Source organism: Symphalangus syndactylus, chromosome 18 (assembly GCF_028878055.3).
Source record: "Symphalangus syndactylus isolate Jambi chromosome 18, NHGRI_mSymSyn1-v2.1_pri, whole genome shotgun sequence".
NCBI classification, from domain to species: Eukaryota; Metazoa; Chordata; class Mammalia; order Primates; family Hylobatidae; genus Symphalangus; species Symphalangus syndactylus.
The window spans coordinates 75,042,654-75,065,788 of record NC_072440.2 but is presented as its reverse complement, the minus strand read 5'-3'; the positions used below and the strand labels follow the sequence as shown (position 1 = coordinate 75,065,788).

The following is a 23,135-nucleotide window of genomic DNA, read 5'->3' as shown; positions in this document are numbered from 1 at the left end:
ATTAGTAGAGTTCATTTTTGGTGTCCTCTTGGACTCATCGATATTCTATGGCAGCCAGAAGCCTGAAGGTAGAGGAGTGACTGGCGGCCTGATACTAACAAACACCAAGACTGGAGAAAAAAGAGGCAGATGGCATTATTTTTTAGCTGGATGCCTATCTGGCTCTACTCTACTGGTGCAGGATTGTAAAGACTTAGAAACAAGAAGTTGGAAACTGGAATGCTCCTTTTCTAACCCCATTCGAGCTAATAACCCTTCTAAAAATCACTGCTTTTTCTCAAAACATTATAAATTTAAAACAATGCATCGCACCTGAACTTTGTAAGTCCCTGGTTTTGCTTTAAAACAAAATGATCCATGAGCATCCGTCTCCACGGTGACCAAAGACTTGTCCTTGTCTTGACAGGACAACTTTGTATTTACTCATCTGCTTGACGGTGTCGGGGAAGCGAATGATTGATATCTGACCACAGACACTGAACCTGCAAAGAGAACACCATTCATTCCAGCACGAGGACTCAATTATAACAGGAAAGGTTCTTACCCACCAAAAAAGACGCAGCCCTCTCCCAGCCCTTGTTCTTGAGAATAGTTTAATCTTAATGAAGAGACAGAATGCAGTCCAGATGATTCTGGTTTTAAAAAGCAACCTTCAGAAGGAAGACTGGGCCTCTTTCTACAGAACAGGGGCCCGTAGTGGGGCTGTTTGTGTGTTCTGGGTGACATCTGGCAATCCCCTACTGCAGAGGCAATTTTAAGAAAATCTGCAGATAATAAAAACATTTCAGGTAATTGGATCATTGACAGTGGAGCGGCCTTGGACTAAGAATGTGGGCTAGCCCTTAAAAGCAAGAGCTCTAAGCTGCCTAAGAAACTGTGGCATTAACCAGGCCATCAAATAAGTCAGGATTATCAAAGACGCCTTCCTTGCTTGTGATTATATATAATACAGCAAACTGGGAGATTGGAACAGAAAAGGTAATTAAGTTAAAAAATGCAAAGCTAAAATTGAACTCCTTGGGAGGTAGGAGCCACAAACGTAACTTATAACTGAAAAGCCCTATTAAGGTAATGATTCCGATTTGAGATTCTAAATAAGGAGTAAGGTGTTGCAAGGCATCCCTCGAAAAACACATGAAAGGCCCCTCTACAAAGAGTGCTAGTCTTCATTTCTGAAGCAGTTGGTGTGTTAAAGTGTAATAGTACATCCTAGCTGGGGGTCACAGTTGTCTTTTCAACTGTTCATTTTAAAGAATCTTCAAGAATCATTTTAGATGAAAAATTAGTTACTTTTGACATAATCAAGAATGTTGGATTCTGACAATTAGGGATACATTAAATGTTGGAACCACCGCTCTGCCTCAAATAAAAAAACAGTGGAAAACACAAGGAAATGGTGGAAGACTGTGTATGTGAAATCTAGGAACCATGAAAAACACAGTCATTTCTTCAGAGTGAAGGGACTGCTCAGCTATATGAGCTCACTATCTCCAGCATGGATCAACAAACTACGACCCAAGGACCAAGTCAGGGCCCCCTTCCTGTTTGTGTATGAACTGCAGGCCGAGAAAAAGGGTTTTACACTCTTAAGTGGTTAAAATTAAAAAAAAAAAAAAAAGAAGATAATATTTCATGACATGTAAAAACTATATGAAATGCAAATTGTGATGTCCAAAAATGTAGTTGTGTTGCACCCTGCCCATTTATTTACAAATTGTCTATCTCAACTGTTGTCCTAGAGACCGTATGGCTCACGAAGCCTAAAATAGTTATTCTCTGGCTCTCCACAGAGAAAGTGTCCCAATCCCTGACCTAGCATATGCATTTTGGTTCTCACATTCCCCTACTGTGAACTTTCAGAATAAAAGGATGGGAAGTGAACACTGACGCAATCATTCCCAAGGACCTTTCATATTCTCTTGATTTGTGTACCTGTCAGGGGACACATCACCTTGTCTATTTCCTATCAAATCTCTTTGCCTCCTTAAGTTGTAAACATTTGAACCATAAGATCTGTTTTAGCTCATATTCTTATTAAAAAGAAGCGCCAATTTTCCCTAAACCTCAAATCTATACTGGCTTAGTTTGGAAAAATAAACCAAAAAGGTGGTAGAAAAAGGTTCCGTTATACTGAAGCCCTTAAAAATTGATTTGTATCAATAAATTCTTTCAACAGGGCTTAAATATACATACAGACAGAAACAGGTAATACTGGTGGATATTGAGATAACTCTATTTTCACAGTCATTTGGACAGAAGCCAAAGAGTTTGTTTTTACAATACATTGAGTAATTTTTTTTATTTTACTTTAAAGAAAGACTAGGCACCATGGCTCAGCCTGTAATACCCAGCACTTTGGGAAGCTGAGGCGGGTGGGTCACTTGAGGTCAGGAGTTCGAGACCAGCCTAGCCAACACGGCAAAACCCCATCTCTACTAAAAAATATAAAAATTAGCCTGTAATCCCAGCTACTCAGGAGGCTGGGGCAGGAGAATTGCTCGAACCCGAGAGGCGAAGGCTGCAGTGAGCCAAGATGGCGCCACTGTACTCCAGCCTGGGCAACAGAGTAAGACCCTGTCTCAAAAAAAAAAAATAGGCCGGGCGCGGTGGCTCACGCTTGTAATCCCAGCACTTTGGGAGGCCGAGGCGGGCGGATCACAAGGTCAGGAGATCGAGACCACGGTGAAACCCCGTCTCTACTAAAAAATACAAAAAATTAGCCGGGCATGGTGGCGGGCGCCTGTAGTCCCAGCTACTCGGAGAGGCTGAGGCAGGAGAATGGCGTGAACCCGGGAGGCGGAGCTTGCAGTGAGCCGAGATTGCGCCACTGCACTCCAGCCTGGGCGAAAGAGCAAGACTCCGTCTCAAAAATAAATAAATAAATAAATAAAATAAATAAAAAGGAAAAGAAATAGTAAGAAGTATCAGTGTGCTAAAGAGGCAAATGTACTATGTTGGCCAAAAAAAAAGAGATTTTCCAAAAATGTTCAACAAATGCTATTTTTCTTTCTTTGACCCAAATACTCTACTTTAAAGGAGAAAATAAATATATTTCCTCCATCTCTGTGAATAGCGCCTCTTCCATCTACCCAGTGGCTCAAATAAGAAACCTGAAACCTCAACAGCACAGGCCTGTGGGTATGTTCTCCATGTGACCTACCAAATCCATCTACTCCTCACTCCCTCGCCTGCCAGCCGCCTGGGCCCAGCCACCACCATATCTCCTCTGGACAACCACCACCGCCTCATATCTGGCCCCTCCATTCACACCATGGCTTTCCTCCAATCCATTCTCCACACAGGAGCCAGGAAGAAAAACAAACTTTTTAAATACCATGATCCCTTGCACTCCCTTGCCAACTGATAACTCTTTTCTTTTTTTGAGATGGAATCTCACCCTGTCGCCCAGGCTGGAGTGCAATGGTGCAATCTCAGCTCACTGCAACCCCTGCCTCCCGGGTTCAAGCGATTCTCCTGCCTCAGCCTCCCGAGTTGCTGGGATTATAGGTGCGCACCACCATGCCCCGCCAACCTTTTGTATCTTTAGTAGAGACCGGGTTTCACCATGCTGGCCAGGCTGGGCTTGACCTCCTGACCTCATGATCCGCCTGCCTCAGCCTCCCAAAGTGCTGAGATCACAGGCGTGAGCCACCGTGCCCAGTCAACCAACAGACAACTCCTAACGGGTTTCCACTGCATTAGGGAGCAAAGCCCAATCCCAAAGCAAGGCTACAAGGCCCCAGAGCTCCCTGACCTTAGCCACCTCCTCCAGCTATGCAGACTGCCTTTCAGGTCCTTCCTGTCCTGTGCAGGCCTCTGGGCATGCTGCTCCTCTACTAGGGAAGATCTTTCTTTAGCTAACTTTTAGTCTTTACTAAGGTCTCTGCAACCCAGAGAGCCTTGCAGAGCTCCCAATCTCAATTAGCTCTTCTTGCAGCACCATGGTCTCTTCCCTGCACAACACTTGCCATAATTTAGCAGCATAAATGTATTTGTCTTTTTTTAAAATCTTATTTTATTTTTTAACTTTTATCTATTTATTTTTAGACCAGCTTATGAGACTAGCTAATTTTTGCATTTTTGGTAGAGATGGGGTTTTGCCAAGTTGCCCAGGCTGGTCTCAAACTCCTGGGCTCGAGCGATCCACCCGCCTCCGCCTCCCAAAGTGCTGGGATGGATTATAGGCATGAGGCATCAAGCCTGGCCACAGATGTATTTGTCTTCAGTCTGTCTCCCTGGTAGGGTGAAAGCCCCATCTCTGGAACACTAGTTTGATTAATTATTAGGTATGAAACATTTCTCAGTGCCTCATCTAGAGTAATTGCACAAAGTGTTTATGGAAGGTGGGAAAGACTTAAATTCAAGAATTACTTTCTGAGGGTAATTTGCTTCCTTGTCTTCCATTCACCACTGGACTCCTTGACCTCGACCTACATCTGTCTACAGAAAAGAGTCACTGTGGCCTCCTCAGTGATCAAGCCAGAGGACTGTGTTCACCAGGGCTCAGCTCCCTGGACCTCCCTGTTGGGCACTACCTCCTACCCCAAACTTACTTTCTTAGCTCCTAAGACCTCATGCTCCCTAGGTCCCCCTTGGGCCACCTGGCACTCTGTTTTTGGCCTACTGGTCTTCTAATTCTACCTGTACATACATATTTGAGGTCCTGGCTACCACCTGCAGCCGAATCTTCAGGATTTACCATCCATCCAAAAGCACCTATTGAAGAGCTCCACCTAGTGGTCCTACAGACCAACGTGGCCAAATCTGAACCCTCATCACCTAACTGGCTTCTCTTTCTGTCCCCAGCCATCACACCTCTCAAGCTGGGCACCCTAAATATCTTACCAGTCTGTCCCTGACTTCCCTACAAGGCAAGCCCTTGTCATCTCTGCTTTCAGACCTCCTGTGCCCAACTCCTGTCCCCTTCAAAGCCACTCTCCTCCATGCCATTGTTTTCAGAATGCCCTATTGAAAACAATGATCAAAGCTTGTTATCTTAATACTCAAAACCACTCATAGCCCGTTGGCCCCAGTGGGAGAAGGCCCCTATGCCCCAGTGGGGTGTGAGGAGGTGCTTTGGGGTTGGCCTCATCACCACCTTCATCTGCCAGTATATTCTGCTCCAGTAGCACCCAGCTTTACACCCGCAGCCACCTCATGCTGCTATGAGACTGCCTGACTTTGTTCATGCCGTGCTTCTCCCAAGCAGACCCTGCACTCTCCTTCTAAGCTACTGTTTTGTGAGCATCTGTTAGGTCTAAAGCTGTCCTGCAGGTTACATGCAGGTGGATCTGGGATCTGACTCCAAAGCCTGAGTTCTTGGCACTACACAATCTTGCTTCAGATGATGGTAAAACCACATGAATTCAACCACAAGATGTCCCTGCCTGTACTTATAGTATAATGAGTAACTACAAGCAGGAAGAACTACGCCAATGACCTGAAGCATCTTCCAATAAGCTTTCTCAACCAACGATACCATCTTCCAAAAACCCTCAAAGATTAAGCAAAGAGGCGTCCTGTGAAAGATCGTGAAAGTCAGACATGAAGGATTTTTGAATTACACAAGCCCATTTTAACTCGAAGCAAGGGACTTTTCATTAAGCATCCGACATGTCGGTACCTTCAGTTTGTAAGATTTAGAACTAATCTTTCTTGGCCGGGTGCAGTGTCTCACACCTGTAATCCCAGCACTTTGGGAGGCCAAAGCAGGCAGACAGCCTGAGGTTAGGAGTTTGAGACTAGCCTGGCCAACATATAGTGAAACCCCATCTCTATTAAAAAATACAAAAATTAGCTAGGTGTGGTGGGGCATGCCTGTAGTCCCAGCTACTTGGGAAGCTGAGGCAGGAGAATCGCTTGAACCTGGGAGGCAAAGGTTGCAGTGAGTCGAGATGGCACCACTGCACTACGGCCTGGGCAACAGGGCAAGACTCTGTCTCTCAAAAAAAAAAAAAAAGTACTAATCTTTCTTAAGTTCTTAAGCTCAGCAAAGACACACAGATCACAGGTCATTTTGTTCTACACTGGCTGCCAGCATAAACACTGGCGCTTCCAAATCCACACCATAAGCTTACCCTGTTGCAATAATGTCAGCCAGCTGAGGTGTGTTCGGTGCAATTTTGATGGTGACCGTTTCAAAGTAGAGGTGCTCTTTCTGAGCATGGATGGTGCATGTCCCTGTGGTTATGTTCTCAAGGCGGAATGAGCCATCAGCTTTTAACTGTAAAACAAAAACACACAAACAGGAGATAAGCCAAAAACAACAGTGTATCCTTACATGTACACCAGAATACTTGAGACCAAAAGCTGCCATGTTTTCATATAGTCATCAGTTCCTCTCCATTTCTCTCTGTGATCCAAAAAGAGCACTGGCCATCAGCCCGGGGCTGCTGTGTCAGCCCACCTTTGATTTGGTTATTCAGGGTGACTACTGCTTCTGGAACACCATCTCCTTTGGGTCCGTTCAAGACCCTCCCGGTGACGGAGAATCCCATGACGTGGAACACGGGCTAGAAAACAAAGAAGAAGAAGAAGGTGCTCAAAGGTGCTCCTGTGCCAGAGTCACAAAGCCTCCTTCTGCTGCGCCAGCCGTCACCTACCATCTCTGCTCCTGCCGCCCACCTCGCAACACTCAGTGCCCCGGTCCTGTGTGCCAGTCGGGCTCCCTCTCACCTTACCCACATCTGTCTTCTCTGTTGTGTTCCCAACACACTACTGAGTGTCAAACAACAGAAAAGGTCTAGAGACTTACTTCCCTAGTTAAAAGGTCTCTGACTCAAGCTTCTAAAAGCCCCCCACCCTTACCCCTGTGCCATCTCCTCCCCTCCAGATGCCCCCATTTTGGTGAACCACGTCTTCCTCCAGTCTCCCATGCACACCCCGGCATCACTTTGGACGCCCCCTCCTGCTCCTCCAGCATAGATCAGTCCTGTGGATTCCACCTCTGCAAGGTCTCACGTGCCCCCTCCTGTCTTTCCACCATGGCCTGAACACAGGTCCTTATGAAATCCACCTAGGCCGGGCGCAGTGGTTCACGCCTGTAATCCCAGCACTTTGGGAGGCCAAGGCAGGTGGATCACTTGAGGTCAGGAATTCAAGACCAGCCTGGCCAACATGGTGAAGCCCTATCTCCACTAAAAATACAAAAATTAGCCAGGTGTGGTGGCAGGCACCTGTAATCCCAGCTACTCGGGAGGCTGAGGCAGGAGAATCGCCTGAACTCGGGATGCGGAAGTTGCAGTGAGCCAAGATCGTGCCAGCCTGTGCGACACAGCAAGACTCTGTCTGTCTCAAAAAAAAAAAAAAAAAAGAAATCCACCTAGACCACCCTCCTCCACTCCCATCACTGACTCACACGTGGTCCCATGCTCCATGTGTCTCTGCCCCACTCGCCTGTGAGCAGCACACCTGTGCTTTCTCTGCAGTTACTGAGTTCCAGCCCTGATCTGTGTATCCCCAAGGTCACCACTGCTAACCTATTTTAATATCTTCATCAAACTTACCAGTATCTGAAATGTCCTTGCTCGATTTCTTAGTTGTCTCCCTCCCACTAGCATGTTACCTCATGAAGACAGGGACCTTTTCTGTCTTAGTCACCTGGTGCACAGCAGGCACTCAATAACTGACTCCTGAATGTGTGCACGCATGTGTGCAACAGCATTTGAGATGAAGCTTTAAATAATTAAATGACTTCCTTTTTATGCAGGTAGCCCTTCTTTTTTATTTTTTTACTTTTTTCAGCAAATGGTTTCTTAGTGATGGTCTCACATGACAGGTAGTCCTTCTTGATCTTTCCAAAAAGACATGTTTCATTCCATGCATTACCTACTTATTAATTCACATATGTACTCAACAAATATTTTTGCTGGGCACCTACTATGTGCTAGGCACTAAATCACATGTTAGGAAAACAGTAAAGAATAAGACACTCACGGTTCCTGACCTCAGGGAACTTATAGGACCCCATTCCCTGAAATTCCATTCATCATTTTCAAAATATGTATTTGGCTGTAATCTGGGAATAGCTGTCTCTGCTCACCTGCCCCCATCCTTCTCTGCAAGCTACAGGAAGCAAAGTAAAGGCTTCATCTTCTTACCCTCCTCTTTCCCCTCCAGTGTACAGCAGAACGGTCAAACACTCCACTGAATCTTAAAATGCAGAGTCTGCACCCCACTGTGCATATGACCTAAAAGCCCGCTTCTGCCAGTTTAAGCCATTTTAACACAGTACTTTCAAATGTAGTATTAAAAGAAAATGATTAAAGTATAATTGCTTCAATAACTCTAACATTGGGTGGTCCACTTAGGAGAGGCTGTTATTTTCTTTTGGGATTTGCTCTAGCTAGCCAATTTTCTACAGTAACCATTTTCTACTTCTGTAATTAGAGGAGACATAAGTGAGATGAAAAATACATTTACCATCTATGTGAGGGTCTAGGCAGTTTATCAAGCCACGTATCACACTGCCCATTCCTACCACCGCGGTCCAAGCTCTGCCAGTTCTCACCTGGGTGACGGCCATGGCATCCCAATTGGTCTCCCACTTCCACCCTGACAGCCTGAAAACTCTCCTCAACGCAGCTGCCAGAAGGATCACACTGCTCCTCTGTTAGGAACCCTCCAGGGGCACTAATTCTCACCCAGAGTTATAGGCAAAGTGGCCCACCAGGCCCTGCACAATCTGTCCTGTCACCTCCCTGAACCTCTTTCTGCCTCCTCCTTCCTTGCTCATTCCCTCCACTCCAGCCACCCTGGCCTCCTTGGGTGCCCCAAACCCTTCAGCACACTCCTGCCTCAGGACTTTTGCACGTGCCATTCCCTCAGTCTTACACACTCTTCCTGCAGGAGTGAGGTATGGTTCTCTCGTTCTTTGCCTTCGGGTTGTTGCTCAAATGTCACCTTCACCTTCACAGGGAGGACTTCCCAAAAATACCCTATGTACAACTGCAACCCCTGTCTCCACCCTGATACTGTACAATCTCATTTCTTCCTTTATTTTTCTAGAGAACACTTATCACCTTCTACTGTACTTTCTAACTTATGCATCTATACACGTGTTGACCCTTCCTGTCATTAGAACATGAGGTCTAGCCAGGTGCGGTGGCTCACACCTGTACTCCCAACACTTTGGGAAGCTCAGACAGGCAGATCACTTGAACCCAGGAGTTAGAGAACAGCCTGGGCAACATGGTGAAACCCCATCTCTACGAAAAATACAAAAATTAGCTGGGCATGGTGGCATGCGCCTGTGGTCCCAGCTACTCAAGAGGCTGAGGTGGGAGGATCACTTCAGCCCTGGAGGCAATGGTTGCAATGAAATGAGATCATACCACTGCACTCCAGCCTGAGCCACACAGTGAGACCCTATCTTAAAAAAAAAAAAAAAAAACAAAAAAAAAGAGGTCCACAGGGACAAGAATTTTTGCCTCTTTTGGTCACTGCTGTATCCCCAGTCCTGGAATGGTGCCTGTAATGTATGTCACTGGCACTCAATATATTTCACTGAATGAGTAGATTTAACTAGGAATCCACCTCTCTACAATAAGGACATCATGTGTAAGAATACAATACCAGATTGCACTTTTTCCAACAGCCCTTCTAGACAAAATAATTGATTTTTTTTTAAACATGTTTGCAACACCTGTGCCTAGGGATGGGCACTCAAACACTTGTCCCTCCAGAAGACAGGAAAGCCTTACCTCGATTTTCAGGCTGTCATGCTCCACTGTGAAGTCAAGTCTGGAAGGTGCCACATCAAAGGTAATCCTCCCCCCTCGATAGAACGGAATCTGGAAGGAAGAGTCTGTTAATCACTAAGAACCACTAACATGATCAATCAGCAATATTAATAATCGATCTAGCAGCCCACAAATGACAAGGGATTCAAGACAGACCAAGAGAAACATTCATCATAACTGTTGCAGATTTGAAAAGAGAAAGCCTTGCCCTTTTTGTAGCTATTACTAAGGGGTGAGTGTCTCATCTTAAGTAAGTTACTGCTTAACAGCGTGTTCAGAGAACTGCAGGCCAACCATCTTTTCCTTTAACACGCAAACAGCATCGGCTTTTACTGTGTCATGAGAGTCCCAGACATAAACAGAAGGGAAATCTGCTTCACTCACCACAGTGTAGCTCCCACTTGGCAATGAACAGAAGGAGAATGAGCCATCTTCTCTGGAGACCGTGTAGCACAAATACACCAGACTCTCGTCTTGGGGCTGGAACCCAGGCACTGGTGAGACATTGCAGCCCAGGACATCCTATGCCAGAGGGGAAAAAAGACAAGACTTCCTTTTCCATTTACATGTTCTGAATACCATCAATTAGCCACATCATAGGAAAATTTTTCTAAGTTTCCTGTCAATATACGTATTTCTGAAATCTAAGACACATTAATACAGATAAAAGGAACAAAAATCCTGACATTCAAGCTGTAAAGTTAAAAACTGGCACAGTCTTCTCGGGAAAAATGACATGACTGTCCTTCCTTATGATAGGCCACCATTCTCCAAATAAGGAAACGGAGGCTCAGGAAGGTAATGTGACCGGCCCGGGGTCGCACAGCTAGGAAGAGGCACTTGTTTAAACCTGAGATTTGTTTAAACCCAGGTCTGATTTCAAAGCCCGTGTACTTTCCATCACATACCACTGCCTCCCAGTGTAGATGTGCAATGTCTTGTGAGTCAATAGAGACACATGATATTCTTGAATTTTTTTGTTTTGTTTTGTTTTTTTGAGACAGTCTCACTCTGTCACCCAGGCTGGAGTGCAGTGGCGTGATCTCGGCTCACTGCAACCTCCACCTCCCGGGTTCAAGCAATTCTACTGCCTCAGCCTCCCACGCAGCTGGGACTACAGGCATGTGCCAACACGACTGGCTAATTTTTTTGTATTTTTAGTAGAGACGGGGGTTTCATAATGTTGGCCAGGCTGGTCTAAAACTCCTGACCTCAAGTGATCCGCCCACCTTGGCCTCCAAAAGTGCCGGGATTACAGGCATGAGCCACCACACCCAGCCTGAGACACACAATATTCTTAAGTGTTAAAATGATAAATCAAACCAGACCTGCATTTTTTAAAACAGTCCATTCTGGTCTATAATCCCCCACCCTCCTACCCTTCACACCATCTCTTTTGTTCTTTTCTTTGCTTACCTCTTTAGTTACTAAAGAAGAACAGAGAAGAAACTTCACCCTTTTCATGGGCTCCCCATCACTTCAGACAGAGCCAGACACATTGTAGCCAGCAACTATGAGGAGACTGGCTGCATTGGCATTGGAGTTGGTTACACGCACTGTCGTGCTTGCCTGTAACAGAAAAAGATTTTAACTTGCGAAAAAATAAATACTTGCAAAGTGTCTAACAACATGAGGACAGGCTGAAGCTAAGATATTAACTGGGAAACGTAATCTATAAAACTGCTTATTCAGTATGATCACTTTTTTTTCTTTTTTTGAGACACAGCCTCACTGTGTCACACAGGCTTGAGTGCAATGGCACAACCTCGGCTCACTCCAACCTCTGCCTCCTGGGTTCAAGAGATTCTCCTGCCTCAGCCTCCCAAGTAGCGGGGATTACAAGCGCTTGCCACCACGCCCGGCTAATTTTTGTATTTTTAGTAGAGATGGGGTTTCACCATGTTGGCTAGGCTGGTCTGGAACCCCTGACCTCAGGTGATCCACCCGCCTCAGCCTCCCAAAGTGCTGGGATTACAGGCATGAGCCACCACGCCTGGCTGATCATTATTTTTTAATGCCCAAAATGAAGTGAAAGGAAATGTGGCAAAATGTAAATAATAGTGATTTTGTCTCTACGGTGCTATTTTACTTGTATACTTTTCCAACTTCCAAAATTTCTCTTTCCACTGCTTTATATTCCTCTGTATGTTTCAATTTTTTTAATGAGCATATTTTGCTTTTTTTTCTATTTTTAATGATATATACTGTTAACTGAAGATTAGCCTAAAGCTGCCTCCTTACATATTTTAAGCTTGGCCTAAAGGTTTCTCTGTGCATATTCCCAAGTCTCAGCCAATTCAAGCAGCCATCCTTCAACTACTCACAGGCGGCCAACTGTTCAAACAATGTGCAAATAAGACAAATGTCCAGCTGTACCCGATCCAACTGTTTCTGTACCTCACTTCTGCATTCTGTCCATCACTTTCTTTCTCTGTCCATAAACCCTTTCCAATCACACAACAACAGTGCCACAGTCGCTGTAAACCTATTCTGGCTCAGGGGGCTGCCCAACTGACAAATTGTTCTATGCTCAATTAAACTCTGTTTAATTTGTCTTAAGTTGTTCTTTTCATAATATGTGTATATTTTTAAACATTTTTGTTAAGGTACAATAAACACAGAGAAAAGTATACATATTCTAAGCATACAGCACAGGGCTTGTCACAAATTGGGTACTGGTTACTCAACAGAATAGCACCAGTAAGCCAGAAGCGCCCCTCACACTTGCTTCTGGTCACTAACCCCTCAGGAGGATAAACATTATCCTGACTTCTAACAACATGCTTTACTTGAAAATCCCAATCTCATATTAATAAACTCAGATTCTTCTATGCAGACAACATATAATGTAAACCTTAAAATCTCTTCTATTTATAAATGTGTAAGCTGTTTCATTTCCAATAAATTTTTTTTTTTTTTTTTTTTTGAGACGGAGTCTCACTCTGTCACCCAAGCTGAAGTGCAGTGGTGCAATCTTGGCTCACTGCTACCTCCACCTCCCAGGTTCAAGCGATTCTCCTGCCTCAGCCTCCCGAGTAGCTGGGATTACAGGTGCATGCCACCATTCCCGGCTAATTTTTTTGTATTTTTAGTAGAGATGCGGTTTCACCATGTTGGCCAGGCTGGTCTCCAACTCCTGACCTCAAGTGATCCGCCCACCTCAGCCTCCCAAAGTGCTGGAATTACAGGCATGAGCAACTGCACCCAGCCTCGAATAAAATATTTTTAAATGTTGCTGCAGAAGAGAAAAACCCCCAAAACCAAAAGTCATAAACAGTGAGACATCTAGGTGTGAAACTATCATCAATTATAAATGCATAAAACCCACAGAGTAAAAAAAGTAACAAAACCTATAGAGTAGAAGCTGAGATACTGATTCCAAAGCTTCTTTAGCACAAATGAGATACAGCTTCAATACTAACACAGAAGCTAACATGTCAAGATGTCCCTTAAGTCTTACTTTAATTTGGTCTTTCACGGCTATTACAGAACCTCACCTACTAGGTGGAGTTCCTTTTTTGATCTTTGACTATAAACTATTTCAGTCAAACGAAAAAAGATACGCTAAAGAACACTTACATACCTTCTAACCAGCTAAAGAAATTTTTTTTTTTTCTTTTTTTGAGACGGAGTCTTGCTCTGTCCCCCAGGCTGGAGTGCAGTGGCGCGATCTCGGCTCACTGCAAGCTCCGCCTCCCGGGTTTACGCCATTCTCCTGCCTCAGCCTACCGAGTAGCTGGGACTACAGGCGCCCGCCAACACGCCCAGCTAATTTTTTGTATTTTTAGTAGAGACGGGGTTTCACCATGTTAGCCAGGATGGTCTCGATCTCCTGACCTCGTGATCCGCCCGCCTCGGCCTCCCAAAGTGCTGGGATTACAGGCTTGAGCCACCGCACCCGGCCACTAAAGAAATTTTAAAAAACACAATTCAAGATGCTGGCATACCCCCAAGTCCCCCTCCTCCCTTTCTCTAGAAGTCAGTATCATTTTGAACAGTGTCTGCTATTCCCATGTATGTCTTCATAATTTTTCTACATAAGACTATATCCGGCCGGGCGCGGTGGCTCACGCTTGTAATCCCAGCACTTTGGGAGGCCGAGGCGGGCGGATCATGAGGTCAGGAGATCGAGACCACGGTGAAACCCCGTCTCTACTAAAACTACAAAAAATTAGCCGGGCGTGGTGGCGGGCGCCTGTAGTCCCAGCTACTCGGAGAGGCTGAGACGGGAGAATGGCATGAACCCGGGAGGCGGAGCTTGCAGTGAGCCGAGACTGCGCCACTGCACTCCAGCCTGGGCGACAGAGCGAGACTCCGTCTCAAAAAAAAAAAAAAAAAAAAAAGACTATATCCTCCCTGTCTCTAATAAAAATACAAAAATTAACTGGGCTTGGTGGCAGGCGCCTGTAACCCCAGCTACTCAGGAGGCTGAGGCAGGAGAATCGCTTGAACCCAAGAGGCGGAGGTTGCAATGAGCCAAGATCGTGCCATTGCACTCCAGCCTGGGCAACAAGGGCAAGACTTCATCTCAGAAAAAAAAAAAAAAAAAAAGACTGTATCCTTAGCTAGGTGCAGTGGCACATGCCTGCAGTTTCAGATCCTCGGGAGGCCAAGGCGGAAGGATCACTTAAGGCCAGGAACCAGATGCTACAATGAGCCATGAATATGTCACTGTACTCTAGCCTTGGCAACAGAGCAAGACCCTGTTGCAAAAAAAAAAAAAAAAAAAGACTGTATCTGGCTGAGTGCACTGGTTTACACCTGTAATCCCACCACTTTGAGAGCCTGAGGCTGGTGGATCATTTGAGGCCAGGAGTTCGAGACCAGCCTGGCCAACATGGCAAAATCCCATATATACTAAAAATACAAAAATTAGCTGGGCGTGGTGGTGCATCCCTGTAATTCAGCTGCTCAGGAGACTGAAGCAGGAGACTCGCTTGGACACAGGAGGCCGAGGTTGCAATGAGCCAAGATCACGCCACTGCACTCCAGTCTTGGCAACAGAGCGAGACTCCGTCTTAAAAAAAAAAAAAAAAAAAAAAAAGACTGTATCCATAAATGATGTTATCACAAGTATTTAAAATCATATTTCCTTCAACTCTGTTTTTAAATGTAGTCACATTGATATATGTAGCTCTGGTTCATTCATTACTGCTGACATACAGCAGCCTATTGTATGAAGGAACACCAATCCATTCTTCTCTTGAAAAGCATTTAGGTTGTTTACAATATTTTGCTATTACAAACAAAGCTGCAATAAACATTCTTATACATTCTCCTTGGGCACACATACCACAGTTTCTAGAATGTTTAGTATATTTACAGATTTCTGTTTCAGGCTGAAAAAAGAACGACAAATAAATCTCATCAGGGCCTTCTGTTGTTGATTTAGTTTAAAATAGCTTTAGTTAATAAGACAGATCTATTTCACAGAAGGAAGACAACACTGTCACCTAAAACTGAAACTTAATATTTTAATAGTTTATGCACTCTGCTAGCCTAAATTAATATTCGGCGTATCATCTAACCTTTTACAAAAAATGTCTAGTGATTCAGTTAACTTACCAAAACTCCACCCTAGGGGAGGCTCAATCTTCAGAATGAAATCCCCCTAAAAGGAAAAAAAGAAAATGTAATTTCAAGAAATGAGAATTGTGACTCTGGCTTAATTTAGTTTAGTGTTATCATTTAATCTAAAATTTTTACAACAGAAATGAAATTCTAAGAGTAAGCCTTGTTCTTCTAAATGGTACTGAGCACTGTGATTCTCTTCAGATGCTACAAGCTGAAGCTGAACACCAGAAGTTTTCATCTAAGCAATCAGAAGACAGTGCTGAAGCCCATTCGTGAGTTCTAAAGACACTAGGTTCTAAAAGACTCACTGTCTTTTAATACTAAACATACTATAATTCTATTAATTGAGTCTCCCATTAAGCCCTCACATGCCCGCAGTTGCACAAGTTAGCATGTATCTTCAGGAACTATAGTCACCTCTTACAACTAGATTTGGCCAGGCATAGTACCTCACACCTATAATCCCAACATTGTGGGAGGCCAAGGCAGGAGGGTCACTCGAGGCCAGGAGTTCAAGACCAGCCTAAGCAACATAGCAAGACCCCATCTGTACAAAAAATGTTCTTAAAAAATTAGCTGGGTGTGGTGGCAGGCGCCTACAGTCTTAGCTACTCAGGAGGCAGAGGCAGGAGGATCACCTGAGCCCGGGAGGTCAATGCTGCAGTGAACCATAATCATGCCACCGCACTCCAGCATGTGCAGCAGAAGGAGATCCTGTCTCTAAACAATACACTACCTCATTAATTCAATAAATAAAACTGGATTTTACTTATCAACCCCGGTTTCTTTTTTTTTCTTTTTTTTTTTTTGAGATGGAGTCTCACTCTGTTGCCCAGGCTGGAGGGAAGTGGTGAAATCTTGGCTCACTGCAACCTCCGTCTCCTAGGTTCAAGCGATTCTCCTGACTCAGCCTCCCGAGTAGCTGGAACTACAGGCATGCACATGACACCCGGCCAATTTTTTTGTATTTTAGTAGAGATGAGGTTGCACCATGTTGCCCAGGGTGGTCTCGCACTCCTGAGCTCAGGCGATCCACCTGCCTCAACCTCCCAAAGTGCTAGGATTACAGGCATGAGCTACTACATCCGGCCTCCTGGTTTCTTGAGACTGACACTGATACTACTTAAAAATTAATTAAATAGATTTCAGGACAGACCCAGCTAGTCCATCTCTAGAAATCACTCCTATGCATTCTGGATGAAGAGTTAAGTTCAAGAATATTTCCTGGTGTGTTATTTTAAAATTACCATTATTTTAAAATTGGGGAAAGTCTATATGTCCAAATAGTTAAATAAATTAGTTTGGGTTTGACTCTGACACACTACGCAGCGATTAAAAAGAAGGCAGTAGGCCGAGCATGGTGGCTCATGCCTGTAATCCCAGCACTCTGGGAGACTGAGGTGGGCAGATCACCTGAGGTCAGGAGTTCAAAATCAGCCTGGGCAACATGGTGAAACCCCATCTCTATTAAAAATACAAAAAAAATTAGCTGGGCGTGGTGGTGGGTGCCTGTAATCCCAGCTACTTGGGAGGCTGAGGCAGAAGAATCACTGGAACCCAGGAGGCAGAGGTTGCAGTGAGCCGAGATCGCGCCACTGCACTCCAGCCTGGCGACAGAGTGAGACTCTGTCTTAAAAAAAAAAAAAGGCAGTAGATCTATCCATGCTAATGTTGAAAGCATGCAAGAGGAAAAAACCAAATGTTCCTCTGGTATTGAAAGCATTAACACAGGGCAGAAAATGAAACTGCAGAATAAATCCTATTGTTTGATTCCATTTGTATTAAAAAATATATCAAAATCAAAACTATGTATACTGACTATTTTTGCAACTTCCTATGAATCTGTATTTCCAAATAAAAGGTTTGTATGTGGGAGGATGGGATTGTATAGATAGAGGTGTTTGTGGATACGCATCTATGTGCATGTGTGCTTGTGTGTATTTGCATATATGCATATGCATGTGTATCCGTGGATATCTGAATAACTATAAATAGAAAGCAATCTGTTAGGATGCACATCAAAATTTTATAAGAGGGCCAGAAACAGTGGCTCACACCTGTAATTCCAGCACTTTGGGAGGCTGAGGCAGGTGGTTCACCTGAGGTCAGGAGTTCGAGACCATCCTGGCCAACATGGCAAAACCCTGTCACTACTAAAAATACAAAACATTAGCTGGGCGTGGTGGCGGGTGCCTGTAATCCCAGCTACTCGGGAGGCTGAGGAAGGAAAATGGCTTGAACCTGGGAGGTGGAGGGTGGAGTGAGCCAAGATCCCACCACTGCACTCCAGCCTGGGCGACAGAGTGAGACTCCATCTCAAAAGAAGAAAAAAAAAAACAACCTTTATCAGAGTATCAGACGTTATCACTACAGAGGGAGGTAAAATTGGAGGGAAAAGGATACAAATTTATTTCCCATACTTCTAAAGACCTTGACTTTTTTTTCACAAAGTTCATGAATTTATGTATTACTTGTACAATTGTTTTAACAACACTTTAAGCTGCTTGCAAGTAACGGGTTCCATGAAATCAGAGTTTCTCAACCCTGGCACTACTGACATCTAGGCTGTCGTGGGCAGCACTGTAGCACATTTAGCTCCACGCCTGGCCACTACTCACTGGGTAACTGTAGCGCACAGCCACGGATGTCACAACAAAAACGTCTCTAGACATTGCCAAATGGCCCTAAAGACACAGAGAGCCACTGTATTCGTCAAGGCAGTTTGTAAGTCGTCTCCCTCCGAATGTGGCTAGGATTACCATATTGCACTAATAATTTACAAAACAGATGAGCATTTGCTAGTGTAGGAAAGGGCATGGTTAGTGCAGCCTAGTGAGGCACACTAGTGACTTCCCATCAGAAGTGACAAGCAGTCCCCTCTTACCTTATCATACAAAGGGATCATAAAGTAACCATTATTAGGGGCACAGTCTGTCTGGTATTTCAAAGTCCCATGCTTGGTGTACAGCTTTATCTGGAAAGGAAGGAAGGAAAACAGAAATCATAACATTGCCTTTGGGAATTAACTACATGTTGCACCTGAATGCACTCAGTCAGTATGCATTCACTGAGGACCTACTGTATGCCAGCTTTCAACACGGGGCATTACTGGGGACAGAGGGAAATCAACAAACTCTCCTCAAATCATGTGACTCAATGTTTTTCAGATTAGAAACCACCTACAGCCTATTACAATGCCTTGTTTTTCAATGCTTTTCTGTTTTAGTGGCTGTCTCTAGGTTGCTCCTGTAAGTTTCTGGGTCTCAAACACATTTGCAAACTTTGCCATTAGTAAGGTGCTTATTAACATGCAAATTCCTGGCTGGGCATGGTGGCTCATGCCTGTAATCCCAGCACTTCAGGAGGCTGAGGTGGGCGGATCACTTGAGGTCAGGAATTTGAGACCAGCCTGGCCAACAAGGTAAAAGGCTGTCTCTACTAAAAATACAAAAAAAGTTACCCAGGCATGGTGGCAGGCACCGGTAATCCCAGCTACTTGGGAGGCTGAGGCAAGAAAATTGTTTGAACCGGGGAGGCGGAGGTTGCAGTGAGCCAAGATCATGCCACAGCACTCCAGCCTGGGAGACAAAGTAAGACTCCGTCTCAAAAATAATAATAAAAAAATAAAATAAAGTAAAATAAAATGCAAATTCCTGGGGCCCACCTCTATTTCTCAACTAAAGGTGTGGAATGAGGGCCAGAAATCTTCCTTACTAACTCTGAATAATTTCAAACACCTGGAGCAACATTCATTTAGAAACTTAATTTTCTCATTACTTTCATTCCCAGAATGACGAGTTAATGGGTGCAGCAAAACAACATGGCACATGGATACATATGTAACAAACCTGCACATTGTGCACATGTACCCTAAAACCTAAAGTATAATAATAAAAAAAAAAAGACACTTAATATCTGTCCTCTCTTCAAGGACTCTCTCAAACTCTTACATTCTGAGCATTACCAGACACAAAGTGTTAACCCAGTAAGATGCCCAAATACCATCTGAGTCTTGCACGTGTTGCGTGGCCTTGGGCAAGCTCATGTTCGGTTTCTTCAGGTGTAGACAGAGAGCCACTCCTTGTCATGTGGTTGTACAGATTCACATCAACGCATATTAAGCTCTTGCTACAGAATATGGATTCAAAGAAAAATCAGTTTGCGGCCAGGCATGGTGGCTCATGCCTGTAATCCCAGCACTTTAGGAGGCCAAAGAAGGAAGATCACTTGAGCCCAGGAGTTCAAGACCAGCCTGGACAACATAGCCAGACCTCATTCCTACTAGAAAAAGAATTAGCTAGGCATGATGGCATGTGCCTGTAGTCTCAGCTACTCAGGAGGCTGGGGCAGGAGGATTGCTTGAGGCCAGGAGTCAGAGGCTTTGGTGAGCTATGATGGTGCCACTGTACTCCAGCCTGAGCAACAGCGTGAGACCCTGCCTCAAAATAAAATAAAATAAAATAAATAAAATGGAAAAAGCAGTTTGTATTACTATTTAATATCTCTCTCTGAAGAAAAAGGCAACACAGTGTAATACGTAGGGAACATACTGGGCTCAAGGAAAATTTCCTAAATGTACCTGCACAGCTCAACCACTCTGAGGCTCAGTTTCCATGTCTGTAAAAGGAAGCAGTTGGGTCTGATGCATCTAAAAGCCTCACCTCCAAAATGCTAATGCTCTATGACCACGAAACAAACCACGACACGAGCTGCAATGAAGCAGTCGAATCTTACCAGCTAAGATATACAAAGTGACTAACTCATAACAGGAACATTTGAACATTTGGGAAAGGAGTCATGTGAAATAAGGTTAAGCCTGTATGTAAAGGTCTCTGAGGGCAGTGACCACAACTTCATTCCCCAGTGCCTGAGACAGTGTCTTGCTTACTGTAGGTACTCAGTGAATTTGCTACAGGTGACAAAGAGATTCAGATGCATGCATTTAAGGCAGGGACTGGAAATTCACCAGCCTAGAAGGGTTAGGGAGGCAACATCAAGGGACATTCATCCAAAGGGATTCGGATCACTACACAACCCAAGCCAAGTGTGGCAGCCCAAAGATCCGCTGGTTTTCCAGAGAAATAAAGAACCCACTCTTTACTATGAAACCTCCTGATTGTTAAAGTATTACCAGCCAGTATAATTTTTTTTTTTTTTTTTTTTTTACAGTAAGGTCCCTGTTAGAGAACAAAATGTCAGTCTCATGAGAGTATGGAGTTTTGTCTGTTCTTTTCACTGTACTGCTATATCCACACCGGGCACAAGGCTTCAGTATGTGCTGGGGCTCAATAAATAGTTGTTGACTCAATGAACATGATGTAAAAACACCCAGGATAGGAGAAAGCTGAAGAAGAATGAAGGCAGTTGCATAGGAACACAAAAAACACCATCAAGAAATGACCATGACCATGAAGTATCTTGATTATTTCTACGTCTTTCATAAAGTACAATCAAGACACAGGATGGCAATGTAATCTACATCAAGATGGCCAGTATGAAATGTCTGATTTCAGAATCGGAATTACGAAAGAGTGAGTGTCCCAGACCATCTGGACAGGCAGCCCTTGGGCTTAAGGAACACACTTCATAAGGGGTCACAAAACCTGCTCTCTGCTCTCAAGGTCACTATTAGTATGAGGCTGAGGGTGGAGGGGGTGCTTGTCTTTTCCTTCCTTCCAGAATCCCTGGAAACTACAAGTTGCAAGAGGCCTTACCGGGCAGCTTCTGAAATGCCCTGTGCCGTCTACAACCATACCACCCTGAACGTGCCCTGTGCCCAACGCAAACCTAGGAGGTGGCATGGGCACCCAGAAACATGTACCCAGGAAATCCTAGGAGCCCTGCCGCTGCCAGTGGGTAGATTCATTCAATGCCTGACCTCTGACCTCTTCAGACTGAAAAAGCAGCAAACAAAGGGGCCTTGCAGAAGATCACGGATCCGCTTGTTTAACGAAATATATCTGCTGGGTTCCACTGTTTCTCTCCCAACACCATCCTATAGGTACAAAAACTGAGACATAGAGCAAGGGCAGGTCGCAGAGCTGGTGGGGTGTGGAACTGACTCCCTACCCCTCCCCCAATCCTCAGCCGAACACAGTGCTTCACCCTTCACTGCCAGCCCTGGAACAGCTCAAAGGTGCTTTCAGACGACCTTTGGGGTCTTATTTGGCATTTCTCAGCCTCTTCCTTCGTTTTCTCCTAAATTACCTCGAAGGCACCTGCTCTTTTCCTCTTCCTTGTCCTACCCCACCATAAATCCCCTCCCAAAAATGAGGCCCAAGCCTTGCTCTGGTCCCCTCCCATCTACCCCGACAAATGACATCCTGCCCCTACCTCCATCCATCCCTTTCCTCTTCACGGGAACCTTTCTGGGTCATAATCCCACCGGGCTGAAAAACATTTAACAGGACTTTACAACTCAATTGAAAAAAAAAAAAAAATCCTTCAGCACAAATCTCTCGGGTAATTCCAGTAACTACTCATTAAGGCCATCAGGGCAGCTGACAACTCTCCATTTTCAGAGGTAGAGGGGAGCGGGAGAAATAAAAATAGCTTTCCAGAAAGCCCCAGGGTTTCCAATACTGATCTACTAGGTCAGAATCTATGGGATGGGAATTGATGCTCTTTAAAATCATGCCGCGGGGTTTGGAGGAGCAGTGGATTAGAACTTCGGGGGGTTCTGGACTGTGGAGCTTGGGGGATAAGACGTGGTCTCTAGGTTCTGGAATATGGGTTTGGGAAAATCGGAGTTTCAGGGGGTCTGATTCCAGGAAATCTCAGGTCTGTTTTAAAGAAATGGGGTCTGGGCTCCAGGGAATTTGGGATCGGGGTTTTGAGGATCTGGGGTCTGTGTTCCGGGGATCTGGAGTCTAGGTTTTGAAGAACCTGAGATCTGGCACCCCTCAGTCCTTAGACGACCCCATGATAAGAATCTCCCCTCCAGCGCGACTTGGGAGGGACTGCAGGGAGCCCGCGGACAGCATAGCCTCGGAAGAGGTAAGGGCTCCAAGGACGCCACACCGCCCGGGGTCAGAGACGAGGCCAGCGCGGCCCAGAGAGGCTGAACCACTGGCCTGGCGACTCGGCGCCGGGGCCGTGGGGCGGGCACTCACCTCGATGAGCGAGTAGTTGATCTAAACGTCCGACTTGACGAAGCCACCGCAGTCCACCACGATGTCCTCCGGGCCGTGCGCCTGCCTCACGCCGCTCAGCAGCAGCACCACCGCGGCGGCGACCACCGCGCGCCCCGGCGGCCCCGCGCCCTGGCCCACCAGCATGGCCCGACCTTCTCCAGCTAGACCCTCCGCAGGCAGCCGGGTCCCGCCCCTCACACCGCACGCTGCAGACTCTTTCCTCCTCTCAGGCCGGCCGACAGCCCAGGCCCCGCCGCCCGCCGCCCGCCGCCGCCGCCCGCCGCCCGCCGCCGCCGCCCGCCGCCCGCCGCCCGCCGCCCGCCGCCGCCGCCCGCCGCCGCCCGCCGCCGCCCGCCGCCGCCCGCCGCCGCCCGCCGCCGCCAACCGCCGCCAACCGCCAACCGCCGCCAACCGCCAACCGCCTGCCGCCGCCAACCGCCAGCCGACGCCGCGCATGCGCGCTTCGACCCCACGCTCACAGCCCCAGAAGAGAGAACTAAGGCGATGCTCGGCAAGGAAACAAGGCCATCTCTGCCCTCTAGAGGCGTGGAGGACTCCGCGCAACATCTGGCAGGTGCAACGCAAGCTGCATGCCTACAGGGAGAAGCTCCAAAGATGAATGCTACTTTAGAATTCACCATCACAGCTGGAAAGGACGGGAGATTTTGTTGGCAGAATTATCTAACAA

General features: G+C 45.7%; 1 protein-coding gene across 1 annotated transcript in view; it reads right to left on the bottom strand.

The window, feature by feature from the left end:
• The window catches only part of LOC129467540 (BOS complex subunit NOMO3-like), a 46,625-nt gene extending 23,914 nt beyond the window's left edge, over positions 1-22,711 (bottom strand). Inside the window, 11 exon segments of the mRNA XM_063622378.1 lie at positions 313-403; positions 405-482; positions 6,078-6,228; positions 6,407-6,512; positions 9,702-9,791; positions 10,125-10,262; positions 11,157-11,309; positions 12,374-12,378; positions 15,306-15,351; positions 18,199-18,288; positions 22,427-22,711. Of these exon segments, the coding sequence (XP_063478448.1) occupies positions 313-403; positions 405-482; positions 6,078-6,228; positions 6,407-6,512; positions 9,702-9,791; positions 10,125-10,262; positions 11,157-11,309; positions 12,374-12,378; positions 15,306-15,351; positions 18,199-18,288; positions 22,427-22,591 (1,113 nt within the window). The 5' untranslated portion in view covers positions 22,592-22,711.
• Positions 22,712-23,135: the final 424 nt, after the last annotated feature.